Source organism: Porites lutea, chromosome 6, assembly GCF_958299795.1.
Source record: "Porites lutea chromosome 6, jaPorLute2.1, whole genome shotgun sequence".
Lineage (NCBI taxonomy): Eukaryota > Metazoa > Cnidaria > Anthozoa > Scleractinia > Poritidae > Porites > Porites lutea.
This window is the reverse complement of record NC_133206.1, coordinates 34,730,738-34,753,282: the sequence shown is the minus strand read 5'-3', so window position 1 is coordinate 34,753,282 and position 22,545 is coordinate 34,730,738. Positions and strand designations below refer to the sequence as shown.

Genomic DNA, 22,545 nt, shown 5'->3' with positions numbered 1-22,545 from the left:
AACGGCGTTAAAATTTCATTCCATATGACCCTTTTATGTCTCTAGAGTCATAAAGCGAACTCCTTCTTTCGTAGTCAAAGCGATACCTAATTACCTATTGAAACACTCCTAAACGAGCTCGCTGTATGTGCTAAATCACAACCAGGGAATTTTGCATGGAATTTGGGAAAAAAAATCATATCGTTTGTTTCCCAAAACGTTTCCAGTCTAGCCATTTTACTTATTGTGATAGTTGATCGAAGCTGGAGTAATCGATAGAATGATAGAATGTAACACGTGCCTCCTCACGTGACCTGTATTTCGCGATAACGTAAGGCAGAGCAATGACAAGTAAATCAAACTTGGAACCTTCAAGAAGAAAATGGGTTTTCTTTATTTTTCTTCTCGTGGATTTTCAGTGGTTTTTCTGCAAGTCTAAACTTTAAGCATATCCTTTATGAATAGGAATTTGGTGACACACAATTAACCCGACTGGTCCGCGACGAAAAATCTAGACAGATTCCATCTCTCTCTCTCTCTTGCTGGTGATATCCCAGTTCACAGGAGCACACGCCCTTTAATTCTGAAACTTACCCAGAGAGTAAATTCCTTCGAGAGTTACACTGGCGCACGATTCTACTCTTTGCGCAGCAGATTTGATTCTTCAGTGAGCATAAATAGCTTTAACTAAGATTATCCAGCCGCAGCCATCTAGACAAACGCAAAACAACAGCATTCATGATGTATCCGTCAAGTCTGCGTTCGGGGGAAGCCACACGCCCATGGAACTAAGGATATTAGATGCTGGTCCAGCTAGACCCTCCTGTGTGGAGAAGGATTCTAAGATGTTTTTAACAAGATTGAAGTCCACATCAACTGGCGCGTCCTCGTCATCACTCCCTTGAACTTCATTAACTGCTCCGCTGTTTTTGCTTTCAGAAGTGCCTTGTGATTTAGCTTCAAAAGATGAAGCACCTCTCTGTGGTAAAACAAAAAATATGAATTAAAAAACAAGCAATGAATGAGTTTAATTTAGAGTATCTGTATTCGATTAACAAATTATACTTTATTACTTTTACCTTCGTATAGGAAGTCATTGTCCTTTCAAGGTTCAGCAAACTCGCAATAGGTTTGAAGCCAACACACCTGTCCACTATTCACCACTTGTTCAAGTCGTAAAATCTAAGACTCTAGTGGTACCAGTCTTAAAGTGTGCGATTAGTTCAAGTGGTGAATGTGACGAAGCTAAGGGGCTAAATTCCCTCCTCTCCTCCCCTCTAACAATGTAACTTCTGTTTGCCAAAAACAAATAATGTCATTTTTGACAGACGTGGTGGGTTTGGTGGGGGGAAGGAGGTGGTGGAACAGCCACCCGTCTCCGCCGTCGATCCCCACGGCACCGGTGTTATAGACAACGTCTGCCCTAATCTGCTGGATAAACTCACTCGCTTTTTCCCTCAATCAATTTGGTAAGTTTTTAAAAAAACGCGCGCTAGGGTGGGAATATTCAGGGAAAAAGGTTTAGTTGTTTCAGCCAGGACTCTGCGAAGACAGGCCTTAAAAAGTTAATGTAGCGTACCAACTTATGGTCTCCATGACAGTGCGCATGCACTAACTACCATGCATGCATTTGGGAAAAACAATACACGCGAAAGGTAGTGAGGACGGAAAACTTTTCATTCGTCGTCAAAGATATCCTGATAACCCATTTGGTGTCGACGAGGTCTAAAAAGATATCCCACTCCCGCCTCGTTCCCAGTCGCTCGCCATCACTTTGTGGGGAAATTTGAGTTAATTACGAAGGAAAGGGGGATCACTTCCCGCTTGCGCGCGCGCCTTCCCATCATCCCCTCTCGCGCTTCTCGCTTGTCTCCCTTGTCCCCAGCTGTCGCGCTTCTCGCTTGTTCTGTCACTAAGCCTCATGAAAGCCCATGGAGGAGGCAAATCCCACTCACCTTTTCAAAACTCTCCCCTATTGATGTCCGCGATAATTCCTCATCCATTTGATCCATATATGACGTCAATTCTTTATCTTCCCCACCGGACTGCATGTTTCCTTGAACACCTAAAAGTAAATTGATTCAGCCTGTTTTATTTAATGGCCTGGCAGTTACGAATCAAATGAATAAAACGTCTGCTGAAAGGAACATGTTTGTTTCAAGTGTTTCTTTCAGTTGGGTTGATTAACACTATACTATGCAACCTCGTTCCCAGGGTTCTCTCCTACCCGCCCTACGGAGGGCGGGTAGGAGAGAACCCTGGGAACGAGGTTATATACTATGTTCAGGTATTCAGTCATTTGTCGCATTATCCACTATTAAGCTTATATGTTCCCACTGTACCGGATTAATGGAGAGCTACTGTTCCGTCACGAAAACCATACTGGATAGGGCTTCTGTTCACGTATGAGAACGGTGATTTCAGCGCGATTTCTGTAACGGAGCGAAGCTACGCCACGTCGCGCCCATCGTCATACCTGTCCAATACTCCAACAAATTTATGCATGGCTTTGTTAAATTTCTCATTGTTCTGCTTCGTTCTGTACTGTTAAACTTTAGTACAGTATTGCAATGTGAAGACAATACATTACAATGCCATGCATAAATTTGTTGGAGTATTGGACAACCCTCCCCATCGTGAAAGTGGATCGTCACACATCGGACCGGTTTTTTGCTACTCCTAGTCTAAGTGCCATACACAGCCCTTTTTGTCTCGAGACAAAAACAGCTGCGTGGGAGTTTATGTTAGTGTGGACCATAAGGAAATAAATGAGCAGGAGCGGGGACTGGAAGCCACCGAGACGAACGTAAATAAAAGTGAAGGATTGCGATTTAATGCACCAAATCTCCCCAGCTAACCAACCTGGTAAGATGCCTGATGTGTTTTTTGATCACTGAATGTTGTGCGAACACAGTTCTGTGCGTTTGGTTGCCGTAGGATAGCTTTTTTGTCGGCACGAAAGGTTATCGGCGTTGGTGTAGAAAAAGCCCAGTTGTAGAAGTTCACTCCTAAATCCTAAATTGACTGACGTCCACAAACACAGACTTTCCAAGTGTCACGACTTTGTCGTGTGTCTCACGATTTCACGACCTATCTCACGCTTTCACGAGTTGGCAACTTATTTCTCACGATTTCTCGAAAAGTCAAACTCCAAAAACGCGTCTAACTACATATTAATAGATAGCCAGTTCAATCCAAAGAGAACGCTTCGCGGTCGCGTTTGATTGCATTCTTCTAGCTTACCGCTACTTGCCGCTGCAACCAAATGGGAAGCTGTTTCTCTCAAGATGGCCACCAACCACACATACAAAATTACAAAACCTAAGTCGTAAAATTGATCGTGATGTTTACTGCCCCAGTTTTTAAGTGATATGTGATTTCCAATACCCATAACCTCCACTAAAAGTCCTTCCAATAGGAAAATTTGGGACATCTCACGACATTTTACAAGCTTTTTACACATTTCTCACTACCTTTCCCAGCTCAGGTTCAGACTCTCACATTTTTTGCCTTTTGGCGGTTGGCAAGTCTGCAAACGTTTCACGAAATTACAGAATTCTAAGTATTGAAGTATTCTGAAATTCCCTCTGACCTTGATCCGATTCGTGCTCATCATCTGAGGACAGCTCCACGTCTTCTTCATCACTTTCACTCTCGGCACTGCTTTCGTCATAGTTGCTCGTTCTATTTCCTAGGAGATTATTGCCACAGTGTACAGTTGTGGGTTTAAAAATCAGAAAGATACTACAGTTGAACCTCTCCACAACGGCCACCTTGGGGACAGAAGAAAGTGGCTGTGGTATAGACTTTCTCGAAGTCTTTCGCTTCTCATTTCCGGTTCCGGTAGTTGGCCAAAGCGCGAAGGACTTTTATCCCCTGCAGAGCGCCACATTTACAGGAGGAATTTTCCTCCTGTAGGCTTTATCCAATCACGGACGTTTTTACTGATGCGCCGCCAATCAAACCCGATCACGTGACATGAAACGTGACTTGAACTGTGAATTTTTTGCGGGCTGTAGTGAGGTTGAAACGAGTCAGTGTATGGATTCTTTTGTCCGCCGGGACGAGAAAAAGGGGCCGTTGTAGAGAAGTGGCCGTTCTGGAGAGTTGGTCGTTAGCGGAGGTTCGACTGTAATTCGAGGGCGGCGCTCAATGAGAAATTCATCCCCGTTAAATCAACGGATCGTTTCACGCGTCACGAATGATCGCAATATTCTTTCACGCTCACGCATGGAATCTGGACATATCGCAATAATTGTGTGGCTCACTGATTCACCAAATCAAAAATGACAGAAATGATTACAAAAATTATTCACGAATCGCGTTTATCATTTATCGCAATCAGGTTATAAGTCAAAAACTGTAAATCACGAATCACAAATATTTCTAACAAGTATCTAAAAGTAGCCTGTTCCAGCTTCCGAGATAGTCGGGTTCGCGTGCCTTACTGGAACAGGTTAAATCTAAAAGCCACAATCATTCTTTACAAGAAATGCGAGTGAAATGAAAAACAAAACAAAACCTACCCAATAAGTTTCCAACTGTGTCCATAAAGGAGGCGGCATCGAACTGAATTTCGTCGCTTTCTTTTTCCCTGGTAAATAAAAGTCTGGTTTAGATAGTAGAACTTTGTCGGCTGCGAAGCATGAATCTAACCCTACATATTAAGAATCGTTCGCGTTTTACCCCCTAAAAAGGCTAGATTACGATATCGAGGACGATACAGTATAGCAAGAGAGCTGTCTTGAGTATAGCGATACTGACGGAAGCGAGGGGAATATCGCGAGAAACCACGCGAGATCACGCTCGAACCCTTCGTCAGTAATCGGCTCCTGCCTTCGTTAAAGAGCCCGTTCTAGTCTTCCACGACCACGCCAAATACTAATAATGAGAGACGACTGGGCAACGAGTCAAATAGGCTCCTGAGTCCCTCTTGAGTATAGCCATACTGACGGAAGCGGGGGGAATATCGCGATACACCACGCGTGATTTCGCTCTCACGCTGGAAACAGACCTTAGTGAATTGGCTTGAGAGCATGCGTGAGAGGTGAGTAGAAACGTAGCCTGTTCCAGGCTCTCAGAAAGTGAAGAAGACGCGAAAGTAAAAGGCACGCGAAAAGGTGGCGGGACGAGACAGAGAGAGACTCCCCCGCCCCTTCTCTCCCCAGCTTCCTCCCGTTTTATTTTCGTGTTCGCGCTTTCTCAATTCAGCAGGCCCGACTAACTCTGAGCCTGGACGGAACAGGCTACGAGAAACGAGGACGACCGCCCCCGGTCTAATCTTTCCTACTGCCGTAAAATCGTTACGCAAACGTGTTGGGTCAGTTCCATGACTGCTTTCGCCTGATCATTGGCTGGGTGAAAGAACGAGGCATTTACAGGCGTATCGCACTTTTTTGTATCATGGCTGAGAGAACGAAGCTTATACATGCGCAACGCTTCTTTCGCTTCTTAGCGGAACGACATAAGACGTTAGCGAATGGGACAGCCTGCGTAGCATGGCGGTTTGGGTTGGGCGCGCAAAGTAATAAAGTCGGCGAGGCCGCTCGTTCGCGCGCGTTTTTGCGGCTTCACCGCTCAGTAGCTAGTGCTCCCAACAAAACTGCCACGCTACGCAGGCTAACGGGACGATAGCGAAACGACCGGTCAGCTCTCGCGACTCCCCCAATCAGAGAGCTTGCTCGCAGGCTAGCCTTATACAAAGTAGACTACTAGCAGTCTCTCTCTTTTTTCTGTAGTCCGTCGAGCAAAACGCGAGACACACAAATGGCCACGCGTGTGCCCTCGTTTCGCGGCTTTGCCACTCGCGCGTGCATTCCTCTTACTGAATCTGAAGAATAAAAGAGACTACTCGCAGTCTATATACAAGGTCGGTACAAATGCAAAAGTTTGCAAAAAACCATCAACAGAGACGGAATGAAGAACTCTGATTGTGACAATGAGAGGAATAGGCAGCTAACTGGAGAATTTTTTTACAGACGGTCACTTAAAAATTCATTCAACCGTTTAGCTGGGTTTAGGCGGGAAGCCGATATTCATTCGCATACAAAACAACGCGTATTACACTGAATTGGAAAACAAATTTGAACAATCAAATCCAGTAATGAATGAGAAATAGGTATTGGCCGTTGACTTTTACCGCATGTGGTGGCTCCTAAAAGAGCCGTTTGTTTTGGGGTTAAACTCACGCAGTGAGTTTACTTGCTGCTGGTGTATTTGGTCACGGCCTTGGTTCCTTCACTGACGGCATGTTTCGCCAGTTCACCAGGCAAAAGCAGCCTGATGGCGGTCTGGATCTCGCGAGAGCTGATTGTTGATTTCTTGTTGTAGTGGGCAAGGCGGGAAGCTTCGGTGGCGATGCGCTCGAAGATGTCGTTGACGAACGAGTTCATGATGCCCATGGCTTTGCTGGAGATACCAGTGTCAGGGTGAACTTGCTTCAACACCTTGTAGATGTAGATGGCATAACTTTCCTTTCTCTTTCCCCTCCTCTTCTTCTTTGCATCACCTCCGGCGGCCTTTGCCTTTCCAGCCTTCTTCTCGCCTTTCTTTCCTGCAACTTTGAGTGGCATGTTTGTGGATCACAATGGATTTGAAATGCCTCGCAGCTCGATGTATCTTGTATTTATGTCAAAGGAGCGGAAAGATCAATTAACATGCGGATCGAAATACTCGTTCGGTGATTGGCCGGTTTCACATTTCTTTCAATACTGTGACCTCCTCGGTCAACTTTCTTTGCATGTGATTCATATGAACAAGCATGTTAAATGAACAAGTTTTGATTGGTGCATTTCGATCCTGTATGTAAAACAGTTCATTATAAAAAATGCAGATCGCCTGACATTGCTCATTTCTGAGTCCTCGTAGAGTACACGAACTATCAATTCGAACTATCCAAAATGTCTGGTCGCGGTAAAGGCAAAGCCAAGGGCACCAAGTCCAAGAGCCGATCATCCCGAGCAGGGCTTCAGTTCCCTGTCGGTCGTATTCACCGTCTTCTTCGCAAAGGCAACTATGCCGAGCGTGTTGGTGCAGGTGCTCCAGTTTACTTGGCGGCTGTGCTCGAGTATTTGAGCGCTGAGATCCTCGAGTTGGCGGGCAACGCTGCTCGTGACAACAAGAAGACAAGAATCATCCCTCGTCACCTTCAGCTGGCCGTCCGTAATGACGAAGAGTTGAACAAGCTTCTCGCCGGTGTCACCATCGCCCAAGGAGGTGTTCTTCCCAACATCCAGGCTGTTCTTCTGCCCAAGAAGACTGAGAAGAAGCCGAAAGCTTAAACTGAAGCTTTCACTTAAAAACAAACGGCTCTTTTAGGAGCCACCAAATGTTATGAAAGTCTAAACCAACAGAGAATGCAGTCATAAAACCAATGAGAAAACGAAAAAAAAAAAAAAAGACAAACAGATAAAACGCCTAATTCATTTATTGCACGAGCAAAATGCCCTCAATGATAAGAAAAGGTTTCTCTGAAGTTAGTTGAAGACATTTAGTTATGCCAGGAGCCCCGGTTTACGGTCGTTTCGATACACGTTTAGTCAGTTTAGGTGTAAATAGTTCCACGTACTTGGCTTAAAGAACGAAGAGTATTCACCCAAAGTGTTTTTCATGTAGACCCGCAAACTATATACTTGAAGTGATCGAAATTTTTGTGCAATATCACTGCCCGAGTTCGTATCTTAACGACTTGTATCGAAACGACCGAACTCCAGAGCCCCTTATGCCGAATTTAAGCGGGTCTCCTTTCCGTACACCGAAAAAAATTTGATCTGTCTCTTTCAAAGTTTTCATTCAAATGTAAATTTAGAACAGCCACTTGAATGAATTACCGAAGTGTACGCGCGGGCGGGAACGGGACTCACGATCCGTTACAAAAATTGCGCCCGCTGCTTTCTGTCGCAAAAAACTAGCCTGTGTAATACAAGACATCAATTTTTAAAATGAAAGACTAGGTTGCTGTAGGGGTAGCCTGCTTCTTACTTAACGCCTCGAATAGGCTAAAATAGGGGGGAAAGAGTCACAATAAACCCTAGGATCTTAAAAGACATCAGGTGAAAGTCGAGCGAGCATGATGCGCAGCGCGCTATGAAGCGTCACGCACGAGGAGATCAGAAGTCCGATCTCGAGAGCTACATATTTTATAATTTAAACGATGGAAAACCTTTGGGCTCGTCCCCTATTCTGAGACAAGACCTCTGAAGCCAGGATAAGAAATTAAGAAATAAATGAAACTGCCATTGTTTCGAACAGCGTGAATCATTGCCTGTTCACGGACACTCTATTTTCTCTAAAAGTCCGTCGTGCGCGCGTGTTAAAATATAACAACCGCGGGGATTTATTGACTGCCAGCGCCCGCCGATGTTTCGAAAAGAACGGAAAGAAAAATGAAACAACGTCTTTGTACAGGCTACGTGAATCACTGTTTGTTTGAGATACATGAAACTAATTGGACTAGCAGGAATTGCGCGCTTGATGTTTCAACTCAAAAAGATTGAGAATCGGTTTATTGGTCATGACTTTAAGAAATTTAGTGGCTCCTAAAAGAGCCGTTTTTGTTGTAATGACGGTGTACGTGTAGTTTAACCACCGAATCCGTACAGGGTACGTCCTTGGCGCTTGAGAGCGTACACCACATCCATGGCGGTCACGGTCTTGCGTTTGGCGTGCTCTGTGTAAGTCACAGCATCACGGATCACATTCTCGAGGAAAACTTTGAGAACTCCACGAGTCTCTTCATAAATCAGGCCAGAGATACGCTTGACACCGCCACGGCGAGCAAGACGACGGATAGCGGGCTTGGTGATGCCTTGAATGTTGTCCCGAAGGATCTTTCGGTGACGCTTGGCGCCTCCTTTTCCGAGACCTTTGCCTCCTTTGCCGCGACCAGACATGCTTAACACAATTCGAAGAATCGAGTAATAACCGATAGTTCACGGCTCGACGCTTTTATAAGGCAAAGAATGACCTCTCAGAAAGCATTACACGATAACATCTTCCTATTGGACGATGCTAAGAGTCCAAGGGTCAGTTTAATAATAGATAAACGAATGCAAAATATGCTACAGGCAAGTCACGCAGGCAAGTCACGTTAGCTGCGTAAGAATCATCCAGCATTTGAGGGGCGAAAATGTTTTTACCAAATCGATAGTGCAGTATAAGCCTACGACCGATGAGTTTAGTAGTAACTTATGCAGTTCATTTGCCACAGAGTATCGTTTTAAGCCAAAATCCCGGCTAAAATCGATCTTTACAACTACTTCGGATCGAACTTTGAACACCCATCTGTAAAAGATTTATAATGAGCCAATCAAATACCCTAACTCTGAACCAATCAGAAAGAAGCCCGCCATATATAAATTTAACCGGTGAGTTCTTGTTTTTATTCCTTGATATTCAAGTCTTCAAAGATGGCGCGTACAAAGCAAACTGCTCGTAAATCAACCGGTGGAAAAGCTCCACGCAAACAGCTAGCCACAAAGGCAGCTCGAAAGAGCGCGCCTGCCACTGGTGGAGTCAAGAAGCCTCATCGTTACAGGCCTGGTACAGTCGCCCTTCGTGAGATCCGTCGTTACCAGAAATCTACCGAGCTGTTGATACGCAAACTTCCCTTCCAGCGTCTTGTGCGAGAAATCGCTCAGGACTTCAAGACCGACTTGCGCTTCCAGAGTTCTGCCGTGATGGCTCTTCAAGAGGCAAGCGAGGCTTATCTTGTTGGTCTGTTTGAAGACACCAACTTGTGCGCCATCCACGCCAAGCGCGTCACCATTATGCCCAAGGACATTCAGTTGGCCCGCCGAATCCGCGGAGAGCGAGCATAAGTCGCTTGCAAACAAACGGCTCCTTTAGGAGCCACCACATTAATGAAAGCAATAACCAACATACATGATCCAAATGTCACGAATGTTTTTACTGCTTAGGAGTTTTTCCTTTTGCCTTAGTGCAGAGTTAGTCATCTGCACTGATAACGACGGCAAAGCATTTGTTCATGACTTGCTGATGCGCGGCGAACGCTTAAAACTATAAGAAAAAACCCTTACCCTGGAAATTCTGCTCCTTCATAACTTGACACTTTATCCACAAATGATTTCAAACTTCGAGTTACTTTATCAAGGTCGACAGCACTTCTCTTCTGGAAAATGAACGAACAAAAGCAAATGGTAACATGGAGAAACGTTAATGTAAGCGCTACCTTGCTAATACAGTCGCCACGTTTACAAATGTTCGGTTGAGTACTGGTCGTTTCGATGCAAGTACTTTCACTTTTCCGCCAGTATAACATCTTATATAGTCGACTGTCTCTTAACGGACACCTAAAGGCCGGACACCTGTAAAACAGACACCTATAGAGTTGGTCAAAGCCTTTCTTTTCTCCCTTAACCCTTTTAGTCTCAATAGCGACCAACATCAATCTTCTCCTAACAATATCCACATATTGGCAAGGGAAATGGTTATAAGAGTTAATAAAATGATCACTAAAGGGAAAATGCTTTGATCTGTTATCAAACTCTCTCAACTAATTCGTTAAGGAAAAGCATGAAGATCAGTATGGAGAATTTATATGTGGATATTGGGAGTTAAAGGGTTAAGACGAACATCTCTCTTAGGCGGACACTTAGTGCCGGTTCCCTAGTATCCGTCTTAGATAGAATTGACTGCAGACCCCGAAAGACGGAAGAAACAAACTTATTCAAAGTTCATTTACAATTTCAAAGAGATAAAGACATGAACCAACGTAAAAAACACACATACACACAGTACTCACATCTTCATCAAGTGTACTTTCACTAGTTATTGTTCCATCGTCAGTTCCATTTTGCGTTGACTTTGGATCACTGTATTTTGAAAGGATATCTTCCAAGTCTTGGTCAGACAAATTTAACCAGATATCATCTGCATATTCAGTTAGCCAAAAATGAAAGGAAAAGAGAGTATCAACAACTCCTGTTTAAGTGAGTGAAAGATGAGCTCTCATCTCTTGTGAGGAGTAATGTGACGTTCGTATGTGGTCTTCTTGGCTAGAAGGCTATCCTTCCCCGGCCTAAAGGAAGGCATAGTCTTAGGTCTATCGGTTACCGGTCGTTTCGATACAAAGTTGTTTCGATACGAGTTTATTCATTTGAGGTGTAAAAATAGTTCCACGTACTTTGCTTAAAGAACGAAGATATTCACCCAAAATGTTTTTTTTTTTGTTCACTCGCAAACTATATTTGAAGTGAACAAAATGTGTAGTTTGTATCGAAACGACTTGTATCGAAACGACCTGTTAACTATTCTCAAGAAGAAAGGCTCTGCCAATGGGCGTACGGCGCAAAGAAAAGGGAGAAGGAGAAACAGCTAGGAGTGGGGGTAGGGAGAGAAGTTGAGGGAACCTACTCTCTCCCTCTTCCTTTCTTCCGCCTTTTGGTCATCCGCTCTCCATTTCGCGCCACTCTCTGGCACTACAGTGGAACCCCGCCCTACGGCCACCCCGTCTATCTATGCGACCACCTCGTTATTACGACCTTATTCTTCAAGGACCCAAACGTAAAAATCACCAAGTTATTTTATTATTTTGAAGATAACGCGACCACCTCGTTATTACGACCGAATTTTATGGCGCAACGGTGGTCGCGTTAACGGGATTCCAATGTATCTGAACGCCTGAGACAAGCTATATTGGGCGCAACTTGGAGGAATAACTTCAAAATCCACAGTTTTTCATTTTAGTTCTAGACAGGAAAAATGGAGTTGCAGTGAAACGTTGACCTACATGACCCTAGCGCGAGTTCGTTAAGTAGCTGGAAAGAGAGCGAAAAGACTTTCTCGAGGAACTCGCACCAAATCGCTTGCTACGCAGGTGAGCATGACCCTGTTACAGATGATACGCTATGCGATAAAGTTTTGAAAAAAATTTGCACAATTCTCAGAGATATATCTTACTCACCATCCTCAGGAAGAAGTGGTTCCTCTTTCATCTTTTCAACGTCTATCCATGCATCTTTCAAGATTCTAGGGATGACTTCTCCAGGCTCAGACCTTTATTTAAAAAAGTTAGAGAATAACGTTTGAATTGGAGAGATTTTTGTCATTAAACTGTCCAAATTTCATTTACATGAACCTTTCACATACTTAGAGAGGCTGTGGCTTCCCTCGCGGACGTTCTTAGTTCGTGGGTTTCGTCGCGCGTTCCTTCTCCACGAACGCGAGGAAAGCGTGATGAGCGAACGGACGTCTGCGCGGAAGGCTAAAGTACATTGTAGAAGTCGAGTAGTCCCTACTTTCAGGGAGCGTGTGAAATCGCCACCCACGATCGAAGAAGGTGACACGCGCAACTCGCTTCTCCTCGCGCGTGGCACCTTTTGCCCGCGCTCGCATATTTTGCTTGTTTGCGTTCTTGAAAAAACACTAAAAATAGAAAAACTCACGTCGTAATCGTGCAGTGACGGCAAAGACATGTAACAAAAAAATTGATGCAAGCGAACGTTGTTGTTTTGGCTTTTTTGACGTATTTGATGCCGTCCAGTAAGATATTTTCAAGACTTAAGTAGCCAAACCTGTTTTCTACTGTAAAATTTTCCTTAAACTGCTGCTTTGCCTTCAAAAGGAGGTCTTGGTACAGTTTTGAACCCTCTATTTCGCCCTACAAAGTAAAATGTTTTAAGTATTAGCCACTTTTCAATACTGTTGTTATAGTTTAAATTCAACAGAAGACCAACACGTGGAAAGGAAATGAAACACTAATTTGGCAAAAGAGATAAGTTTTAAAATGGCAATCAATTTTCCATTCAACGAGTTAACACCACATCTGCTTGTAAACTGCCTACCTTGAAATAACCTTGCTTTGTCAGACAAGACAGAAATGTCTCCCACTTTGAGCCTTTAGGATCACTTGGCTCCTTAAGGTTAAACCATTAAGAAAAAACAACAAAATAACACAAAGTTTTGCACAACATCATAAAAAAATGTTATTTCTTAATTGATTATCAAATTTGAGTGAAAAGCAACAATTTTCATAACAAATCTCTATTGAGTGTCATCAATTACAAGGTTTTTATCTACCTGGGCACAGGGTCCTTTCATTTCATTTCTTTTACACAGGATCTGAAATCCACATGCCTTAAAACACACAATAATCAACTTAGTGATGGCGCAAAATCTCTGTTCATGAACTCCTCTCTGACAGAGGGTAGTTAAACATGTTTCTTTGGCTGAATGCTAACAGATGCTAAACTACTAAACTGCAAGTACCACTCTAGCAGGTCAAACACTGTATGGAGTATGGACAGAGATTAAATTGGAAAGGCAATGCAAATAAAAAATGGTTCCAAATATTCAAATTTAAACTTGCCTGGTGTAGTCAAAGATTAAAAAAGTAAATAAAAGTCAGAAAAGGAACAGATGTTCCTTTTGTTATTGTTCTATTCAATAAAATGAGGAAAGAAAAGGAGGTGCACTTTGTTAGTTTGGCCAAGTGGGTGGTAGACTATCAGCAGTCTCTCTTTTTTCTTGGCTCGCAAGCAAAACGAGCGAGACACACAAATGACCACGCGTTTCTTGCGCAAATGACCAAGTGTTTCTCACGCTCGTGTGTGCGTGCACTCCCCTCACTAAAGCTGAAGAAAAAGAGGGACTGCTCGCAGTCTAAGTGGGTAGGTACTTGTTCAGGGGAGGACACTAATATTATTAGAGTGCACGTGGACACTTACAGAAAAGAATATTTTGATCGTATTTCAAGCTTGAAACAGAACAGCAAAATTGAAGGGGTGTGTGGAGAAAGGGCTCTAATTTATTACTCCAGATCAAGTGTTCCCTGTTGATTCACAAGTACATACAAGGTAATTTAAACAATCTAGCTTTTTGTCGTAAGTAACTTAAGGCTTTACTACAGGGGACCCCTTCATTTTATTTGATGCAAATATTTCATACCCGTAAAAAAATATAGTCTCATGTTACATATCATATGCACTATTATTCTGTAAACCCACTCTAGCGCTGATAAGAATAAATATACTTTGTTGCTTACTGATAAAATTATTAAAATAAACAGATACAGTACAACAATACAATAATATAACCATAAATACCAATTTAAGACCCAACTCATGAGCTTTGTACTGTGGATTAGATATAGCAGGCAAAGTCCATCCTGAGCAGCGCCTCTCTTGTTTGAATGGTTGTTGAGATAACTGAGCAAAGAGACACCGTGTAAAACGTATCTACAAGAGAACATGGCAATTGAACATCATTCTCTAGTAAACAGTTATTCAATGACTTATTACTTAAATCTTTTACAAAAATGGTTTGCTCTTTTGACTCTATATCTATAAGATAATGCCATGCTAAATGAAATAATAATAATAATAGTAATAATAATAATAATAATTCAGAAGAGAACTAGCAAAGTCCCTGTGAATTGAAACCCTGCAACAACATTACACTTAGTGAGATTAAACCGAGATTGGTATTACATAACATACCCTAGCCATCAATCTTCTTTCTATGGTAAACTGTTCCATTTTCCTACATGCCTGTTGACACAATGAGAGATACTAACAGTTTATTTACTGAAAATCTAGGAAGATATCTAAGCTAACCATTTCACTATCAGGGCTGGTCTCAATAAATGCTTTTGATCGGCAGTCTACTGCTTCTTATGAGGCCTCTTAAAGCCGTCTGTTAAGATTTTATTCCATACCTTATTATAGGAAATTAAGAATTCAGAAAATTAATGCGAATTTCAAAGTCATGTTAATTTTTATAAACTATAATATTATTCTGTGTCATTAATTAAGTAGAGCATTAATTTCTTATAGTAAGGCATTATTTACTGCAGGCAATGAGAGTAGCCTACAATCCTAATCTCCAGGTTGTTACTACGCATGCGTCGCATGTATGTAGCCAGCATTTTGTTAAGACTTCCACTAAGAATGAATGGAATGCACATTTGGACCTTTTGTCACTCGTAATCTGATCACGGATGTTTTGACCATCTGTCACGTGAAACTTATGCAAAGCACAGGGCTGGAGCAGCATTTTGATCTTCAATCATTGTTGCCAGCACTCCATAACCTTTAGTTATTACTAGTACATGTAACTAGTAATAATTATATTTTGCAGCCACAGGTGCCTATGCCACCATCAGCAGTCACTTATGGAAAAAGTTATCGAAACCCCCGCATTATGTTACAAATCAGAGAATTATTACACTAACTGAAAGAAAGTGGCCCTTTTCCTAATACAAGTATAGTGTACACGTATTATTTTTATTAAAGATAGGAGATTATATATAAATACACTAAAAACTGCTTCAAACTAACTACAAACTGTATTTCTTTATTTAAATATATCTGAATCTTCTTGTTAAAATTTAAAGTACTTATTTCTGATACCAAAATAAAAACATGTATACTGGAAATAAGATGTGCTGTGATCGTAGGTGCCAAATTTAGAAAATCAAAAATGATTTTTTTATTAATAAGGAGAAAATAACTGCTTCAAGTAAATACAGTGGTACATCTATACAAAAAAGAAATATGTGTATAAATGTGACAAACCTTCATGTCAATAGGATCCCGTTCACAAAATGCTTGCACAATGGGGCTGATCAAGGATGGTTTTTGATCAAGAACATATTTTATTTCTGCTGGTATGTAACAATGTGCATGGTGGAAGGTATTTAAGGACTGTTCTGAAAGACTGCAATGATTAAAAAAAGGTTTTTTTTATTAAAATTATTTTAAGCAATTTAACAACTGATCCATGAGAAGTGCATGTTGTTCAATATGGCCATACAAGGCCGTGACCTGTAGAGATTTGATAGCCCAGGGTGTACCTGTTTAAAAACTAACAGGAATGATCAAATGGGGTTGAAAATCAAAATCTCTAGGGTTATAATAACCCAAACTGAATCTGAAGTAAACCCTCCTTGGTTTCTAGGAAATTTTAGATATTGGTATCTTTATGATGAGGAAATATACAACTTTACAAACTCAAGCCAATAAGGTTCCCAGAACTCTTTACTACCTCTCTGCTGTTGATCGTCCAAATATATGTCTGGTTTAAAGAACCCAGGCAGTATTTGAATTGTTAACGATAAAACTGTTAGTGATGGGTGTCAGTTAAGTAAGATAGCTTATAGGATGATACTCTGAGACTAACAAATTATCAAGAAATTATCCAAAACTGATTTTTCGGGCGAACAATCCTTTTTCAGTGTTCAGAAAACCTTTGCACTGCGCAGTTGTCGTTAGACATTAAATTGAAGTGTATGGGCCTGAAAAAAGTATCATGGGCAAGATGCATGTCACAGTTCAAAGGAAGCTGAAAGTGATTAAATTTTGAGACATTTATGAAACTTTTTGATGATATTTGTTACAATATCACCCTAGGATTTGAATTGGTCTGATAATCACTGACTGATGCAAACTTGAGTTGAAAATTTTCACTCATTTTTTGCCTTGTAGCTCTATCTGAATTAAGATCCCTCTAGTAAAAGACATTGGGATTTCACAACAACTGACTATACAAAATCAACTCAACCTTCATACCTGTTAATCCTCTGATTAATTGCGGTTTGAATTTTTGCAGCTGCTACAGTGTTATGAACACCAAATACTAATTGAAGAGCTTGGAAAACTGTGGGGGTACCAGTTGGGTAAATTGGTAATTCCCCAGGGGTAGAAGGGATAGGGATGATGTGAACTCTTCCATCATGAATAAAAACCTGAAACAAAACAAAAATCTCATTACAAAAATGAGTTTTATCATTTTCTAGTACATTTTAGCCAAGGTCATCTTGAAAGTAAACATTTTTTTCTGTCCCACAAACACGATATTCAATTGTAACAAGGACTGTTCAAATTCATAACTTAGGAATGTATAAATGACTGGGTTCTTGAAAAATTTCCAGTAAGCATAACAGTGTAACAGGTCAACAATTCCTTACATAAGATACTTTTTGGGCCTTGATATGTAGAGAAAGATTTCAGTTCTTACTACAATTTTTTTTGTTTTGCATCCTTATTTTCCTGAATGGAAGAAATTGAATAAGTTATTCAGGCACAGGTGAGATGATTTTTTTTAATAATTAAAACAAGTCCAGTGAATGGCAATAAAATTAATCACCAGTATCTGCCCTCAAAGTTTCAAACAGTTTTAAAGCAGGAAAAATATAATTTATGTTGTGCTCTCCACAAGGCTGAATACCATATTATATTTCATGAGGATATAAAGATACTTGATGAGACAAACAAGAAATCTTTTTTTTTTTCAAATGTAGGAGGAGCCACAGTCTTTAATGATAACCTTGATGTTATTAAATTTTACATGTTTAACAGCCAACTTACTCTGTTTTTGCTGTTCTCTGGTTTAAGCCATCTTGGAAGGAAATGTGCAGCCTCAATCAACAGAAATTCCCCATCATTGTCAGATACACTGAAATTTGAAAATTACAAGAAAAGAATTTTAGTACAATCAAACCAAGGAAGATACATTATGAAAGATTATACTAGTAATTCAAAGAGTGATGATGTGCATTAACTAGTAGAGAAAGAGGGCCTACAGAGAGGAAGTATGTCAGAGCAGCTGAAATGATAGCCTGAGTAAACAGCTGACATTTTGTGACACCACCACTGGTTTTCCCGTGAAATGATGTTTGAGAAAGAAGTGCAGATATTCCATACTGATGCCAACCAGAATTGGGTAGTACTTGTGACTGGCCAAAGCAAATTTTCCATGTGTCACGACCAATCAGAAGCACTAGCCAGATCTGGATCTGGGTAAGCGTCATCAGTATGAAACTTTGATGCTTAAGGCTACTGAAAAGATGGACTTCCAACTGTTAACATGCAGGTGTGACTCGATACACTGTATCTCAAACCGTATACCTAATCAAATAACTTAAAATACAGCCACACCTGCACCTGTAATTAAACTCCAGTGAACACAATAATTGTAAGACTCCAAGTTCAAGTCCTATCCTAACTCAACAGGTTTGTTCTCTGGGTGTATTTGTTCTTGTAAGTAGCTAATGAGTTTGCCTCCTGGCAATTGGTGTTCTTATTAAACCTTGCTATGTTTCATTTGAGCTATAAATACCACTAAGAGTACAATTATCTCACCTAATGCATGTCTCAGGAAAAACTTTTGACAATTGAAGGAGGAGAGAAACTATAAACCATTCGTTGTCAACATTGTCACCAAACTCTGTCTTCCCATAAAGATGAGCAGGGACTTCATCTCCTGAGAACAAGAAAAGATCAAAAAACAAAGTTTGAACGTGTCACTGGTTTGTCCCCCCAGGGGGCGGGGGGGGGGGGTACTTAGCCAGTATTTGGGTATACATGAGCAGATGGAAGGTTGAAACCCTGACCCTGTTTAGGACAGAAAAATCATAACACAGATACCTTTCCTCAGCTTAACCACCATGTTCAGGACAAATGCATCAAGCAAATCAAATCAATCATACATACACAGGCAATACCTTGTTATTAAGACAGACACGCACAAAATTATATTCCCTGTTTTAGTAGCTGCTGTCAAACATGATAGCATCAATACTGTGTCTGAATTACTAAGTGAAACTTTGGTGGAAACATACAAAGAAGCCGAATGGACTAAAGCGAGAGACAGAAAGATAAATGCAAACCACAAAAAAAATGGTTAAATCAGAAATGCGAAACAGAAACTACTAGGGATACACGTTTCCCAGGTAGGGGAACACATATCACTAGGAATATGTGTTTCCCAGGTGGGGGAACACATATCACTGGGGATATGTGTTTCCCAGGTAGGGGAACACATATCACTAGGGATACGTGTTTCCCAGGTGGAAGAACACATATCACAAGGGATACATGTTTCCCAGGTAGGGGAACACATATCACTAGGGGTATGTGTTTCCCAGGTGGGGGAACACATAGCACTAGGGATATGTGTTTCCCAGGTGGGGGAACACATAGCACTAGGGATATGTGTTTCCCAGGTGGGGGAACACATAGCACAAGGGATATGTGTTTCCCAGGTGGGGGAACACATAGCACTAGGAATATGTGTTTCCCAGGTGGGGGAACACATAGCACTAGGGATATGTGTTTTCCAGGTGGGGGAACACATATCGCTACAGATATGTGTTTTTCAGGTTGGGGAACACATATCACTAGGAATATGTGTTTCCCAGGTGGGGGAACACATATCACTAGGGTTATGTGTATCCCAGGTGGGGGAACACATATCACTAGGGATACATGTTTCCCAGGTAGGGGAACACATATCACTGGGGATATGTGTTACCCAGGTGGGGGAACACATATCACTTGGGATACATGTTTCCCAGGTAGGGGAACACATATCACTAGTGATATGTCTTTTCCAGGTAGGGCAACACATATCACTAGGGATACCTGCTTCCTAGGTGGAAGAACACATATCACTAGGGATACATGTTTCCCAGGTAGGGGAACACATATCACTAGGGATATGTGTTTCTCAGGTTGGGGAACACATATCACTAGGAATATGTGTTTCCCAGGTGGGGGAACACATATCGCTAGGGATATGTGTTTCCCAGGTAAGGGAACACATATCACCAGGGATATGTGTTTCCCAGATAGGGGAACACAGGTGTTACCCAGGTGGAAGAACACATATTACTAGGGATACACGTTTCCCAGGTAGGGGAACACATATCACTAGGAATATGTGTTTCCCAGGTGGGGGAACACATATCACTGGGGATATGTGTTTCCCAGGTAGGGGAACACATATCACTAGGGATACGTGTTTCCCAGGTGGAAGAACACATATCACAAGGGATACATGTTTCCCAGGTAGGGGAACACATATCACTAGGGGTATGTGTTTCCCAGGTGGGGGAACACATAGCACTAGGGATATGTGTTTCCCAGGTGGGGGAACACATAGCACTAGGGATATGTGTTTCCCAGGTGGGGGAACACATAGCACAAGGGATATGTGTTTCCCAGGTGGGGGAACACATAGCACTAGGAATATGTGTTTCCCAGGTGGGGGAACACATAGCACTAGGGATATGTGTTTTCCAGGTGGGGGAACACATATCGCTACAGATATGTGTTTTTTAGGTTGGGGAACACATATCACTAGGAATATGTGTTTCCCAGGAGGGGGAACACATATCACTTGGGATACATGTTTCCCAGGTAGGGGAACACATATCACTAGGGATATGTCTTTTCCAGGTAGGGCAACACATATCACTAGGGATACCTGCTTCCTAGGTGGAAGAACACATATCACTAGGGATACATGTTTCCCAGGTAGGGGAACACATATCACTAGGGATATGTGTTTCTCAGGTTAGGGAACACATATCACTAGGAATATGTGTTTCCCAGGTGGGGGAACACATATCACTAGGGATATGTGCTTCCTAGGTGGGGAAACACATAGCACTAGGGATATGTGTTTCCCAGGTGGGGGAACACATATCACTAAGGATAAGTGTTTCCCAGGTGGGGAACACATATCGCTAGGGATATGTGTTTCCCAAGTGGGGAAACACATATCGCTCAGAATATGTGTTTCCCAGGTAGGGGAACACATATCGCTAGGGATATGTGTTTCCCAGGTAGGGGAACACATATTGCTAGGGATATGTGTTTCCCAGGTAGGGGAACACATATCGCTAGGGATATGTGTTTCCCAGGTAGGAGAACACATATTCTTAGGTATCACTAGGGATATGTGTTTCTAAGGTAGGGGAACACATATTAATAAAGATATGTGTTTCCCAGGTTACAGGTGGTAAAAAGCTAAAAGTAGCCGGTAATAGCGCCGGTTGCGGGCGCATTTTGACAACCCTGCATACCCTGTAAAGGGACACATCCATGTATAGGCCATATAGGGGAGTACACTCATCCCCCTCCCTCTGCCGGGATTGTTGTTGTCTAGTGGTTTTGCCTTTATTAGTCTTGAGTTTTCCTGATTTCATATACTTTTACCCCTTTAAATCAACACTAACCAATGACATCTGAATCAGGCACCTCTCAGCATATACAGAGAACGTCCCCATTGTGGCAGTTTAGAGTGGCACTTATTCCAGCTGCATTTGATGTCAAAAACCTTAATTTTTATTTTATTCTAGTTCATTTTTTTATACAATCGCTGTAAAAGCTTAGCTGCAGAATATCTGGCAACTCCTGACCCGTTTAAATAGGTTTGTCAGGCTTATGCATTGGTGTGCTTTGAAAATTATAGATAACACACATTGTTATATTATAGTCAGCTCAGTGGCCAGGTATTTTGCGGATTTAGCCGACACAATTTACCTTTCCCAGACTTGGCGTGAAGGAAGAACGGCTCGTTTTGCCAGATGAACTCTTCAACTATAGGACTCAAAAAGGCAAGGTAGTTAGCCAGATATGTTTCCAAGTTGCTTCCAGTGGCAAAATTGTCCCCATCTTTCACAAAAATTCTGTATTTTACGACGTTTGCCATCACATGGGCAACGTAGCAAAAACATCGACTTGGGCCACCATGTTGTTTCAGCGGAAAATGACGTGGGCTCACCTAGTGCCCAGTTTCTTGGGTAACAGTTTCCCACACATTTCCTGTACATTGCTGATCCGGCCGGAAAATAAGGGGAATACCCTCAAGATGACAAGCCCGAGAAAGCAGCCGACATTTCACGACGCCACCGATAGTGTTTATCGGGGCGGGGGAGATGCAAAAGGCAGAGATTTTCCAGATTTTAGATCTTTAAAGAGGCTTGCATCCCTTTGCATAGGTGCCAACCATCCAATTCTGTTAAAATATATATCCAGCAAAAAGACTTGGGATGAATATTAAAAGAAAGAATATGGCCACAGTGGTAGGCTTTGGAAAAAATTCTTGCCTAAGTACGTAAGATAACCCCCGTCCCCACCTTCAAAAGTCATATGGCCGAGGATGGACCCCAAGTCATGTGTTAGGTTTTCTATTACTTGAGGACGGCTAAAACCAACCTCGTTCCGAGGTTCTCCTGGGCTAAAACTTTCTAGATGACCTAAGACTGCGACCAAGCTCTCCGGGGCGCTCTAGCGACGGGGCGGTAAAGGAGAGCCTGTGGTACTTTGTCGACTAAGCTGTCAGATTTCCGGCAATCAGCGCGAAGCGGAAACGAGCGTGAATGTAAACAAACATTGAAAAACACGTGAAAGATGGAACTGTCATCTCCGCCAATCAGTATTTCGCATCGACTTTTTCGATGCAGATTCCAGAGACGTAGTTGCAATGTCTCCTTCTTTTTTCCTCCCCGCCGCCAGAGCGGTCCGGGGAGCTTGCTCGCAGGCTAAGATAACCTTTCCAATCACGTACATTTTTCGAAGCTTATAAATTCCCTATGATTTCCGTCGTTGGGTGCCCCTAATAAGACGAACTGCTTGTGTACGTGACCTTGTGAAAAACATAAATCAGTTTTGATACCAGCTAATCTCTGAGGATGGACGTCAACTTAAAATAGCTCCGATTAAATGCTGAAAATAGACGTTTATCAGTGCCAACATAAACTTCTTGCAGTTCATAATTTATGCCTTATGACGTAAAATGTTTATAGTTATGTAATGTTTGTTC

General features: G+C 42.0%; 4 protein-coding genes across 4 annotated transcripts; 2 read left to right on the top strand and 2 right to left on the bottom strand.

The window, feature by feature from the left end:
• Nucleotides 1–387: 387 nt before the first annotated feature.
• Nucleotides 388–21,492, bottom strand: LOC140940492 (protein ecdysoneless homolog). Its single transcript, XM_073389470.1, has 17 exons — nt 21,264–21,492; nt 18,078–18,198; nt 17,304–17,391; nt 16,506–16,681; nt 15,513–15,654; nt 14,436–14,486; nt 14,043–14,174; nt 13,018–13,074; nt 12,783–12,854; nt 12,513–12,598; nt 11,903–11,994; nt 10,742–10,869; nt 10,017–10,108; nt 4,506–4,573; nt 3,572–3,670; nt 1,935–2,044; nt 388–958 (listed from the first exon to the last, which is right to left on the bottom strand). The coding sequence occupies exons 1-17, from the start codon at nt 21,430–21,432 to the stop codon at nt 716–718; spliced, it is 1,926 nt and encodes a 641-aa protein (XP_073245571.1). The 5' UTR covers nt 21,433–21,492; the 3' UTR covers nt 388–715.
• LOC140940495 (histone H2B-like) lies at nt 6,063–7,209 on the bottom strand. The gene has a single exon (XM_073389473.1). It carries the CDS (start codon nt 6,549–6,551, stop codon nt 6,177–6,179), a length of 375 nt encoding a protein of 124 aa, XP_073245574.1. The 5' UTR covers nt 6,552–7,209; the 3' UTR covers nt 6,063–6,176.
• Nucleotides 6,848–7,945, top strand: LOC140940494 (histone H2A-like). The gene has a single exon (XM_073389472.1). It carries the CDS (start codon nt 6,879–6,881, stop codon nt 7,257–7,259), a length of 381 nt encoding a protein of 126 aa, XP_073245573.1. The 5' UTR covers nt 6,848–6,878; the 3' UTR covers nt 7,260–7,945.
• LOC140940493 (histone H3) lies at nt 9,387–9,797 on the top strand. The gene has a single exon (XM_073389471.1). The coding sequence runs from the start codon at nt 9,387–9,389 to the stop codon at nt 9,795–9,797; it is 411 nt and encodes a 136-aa protein (XP_073245572.1).
• Nucleotides 21,493–22,545: the final 1,053 nt, after the last annotated feature.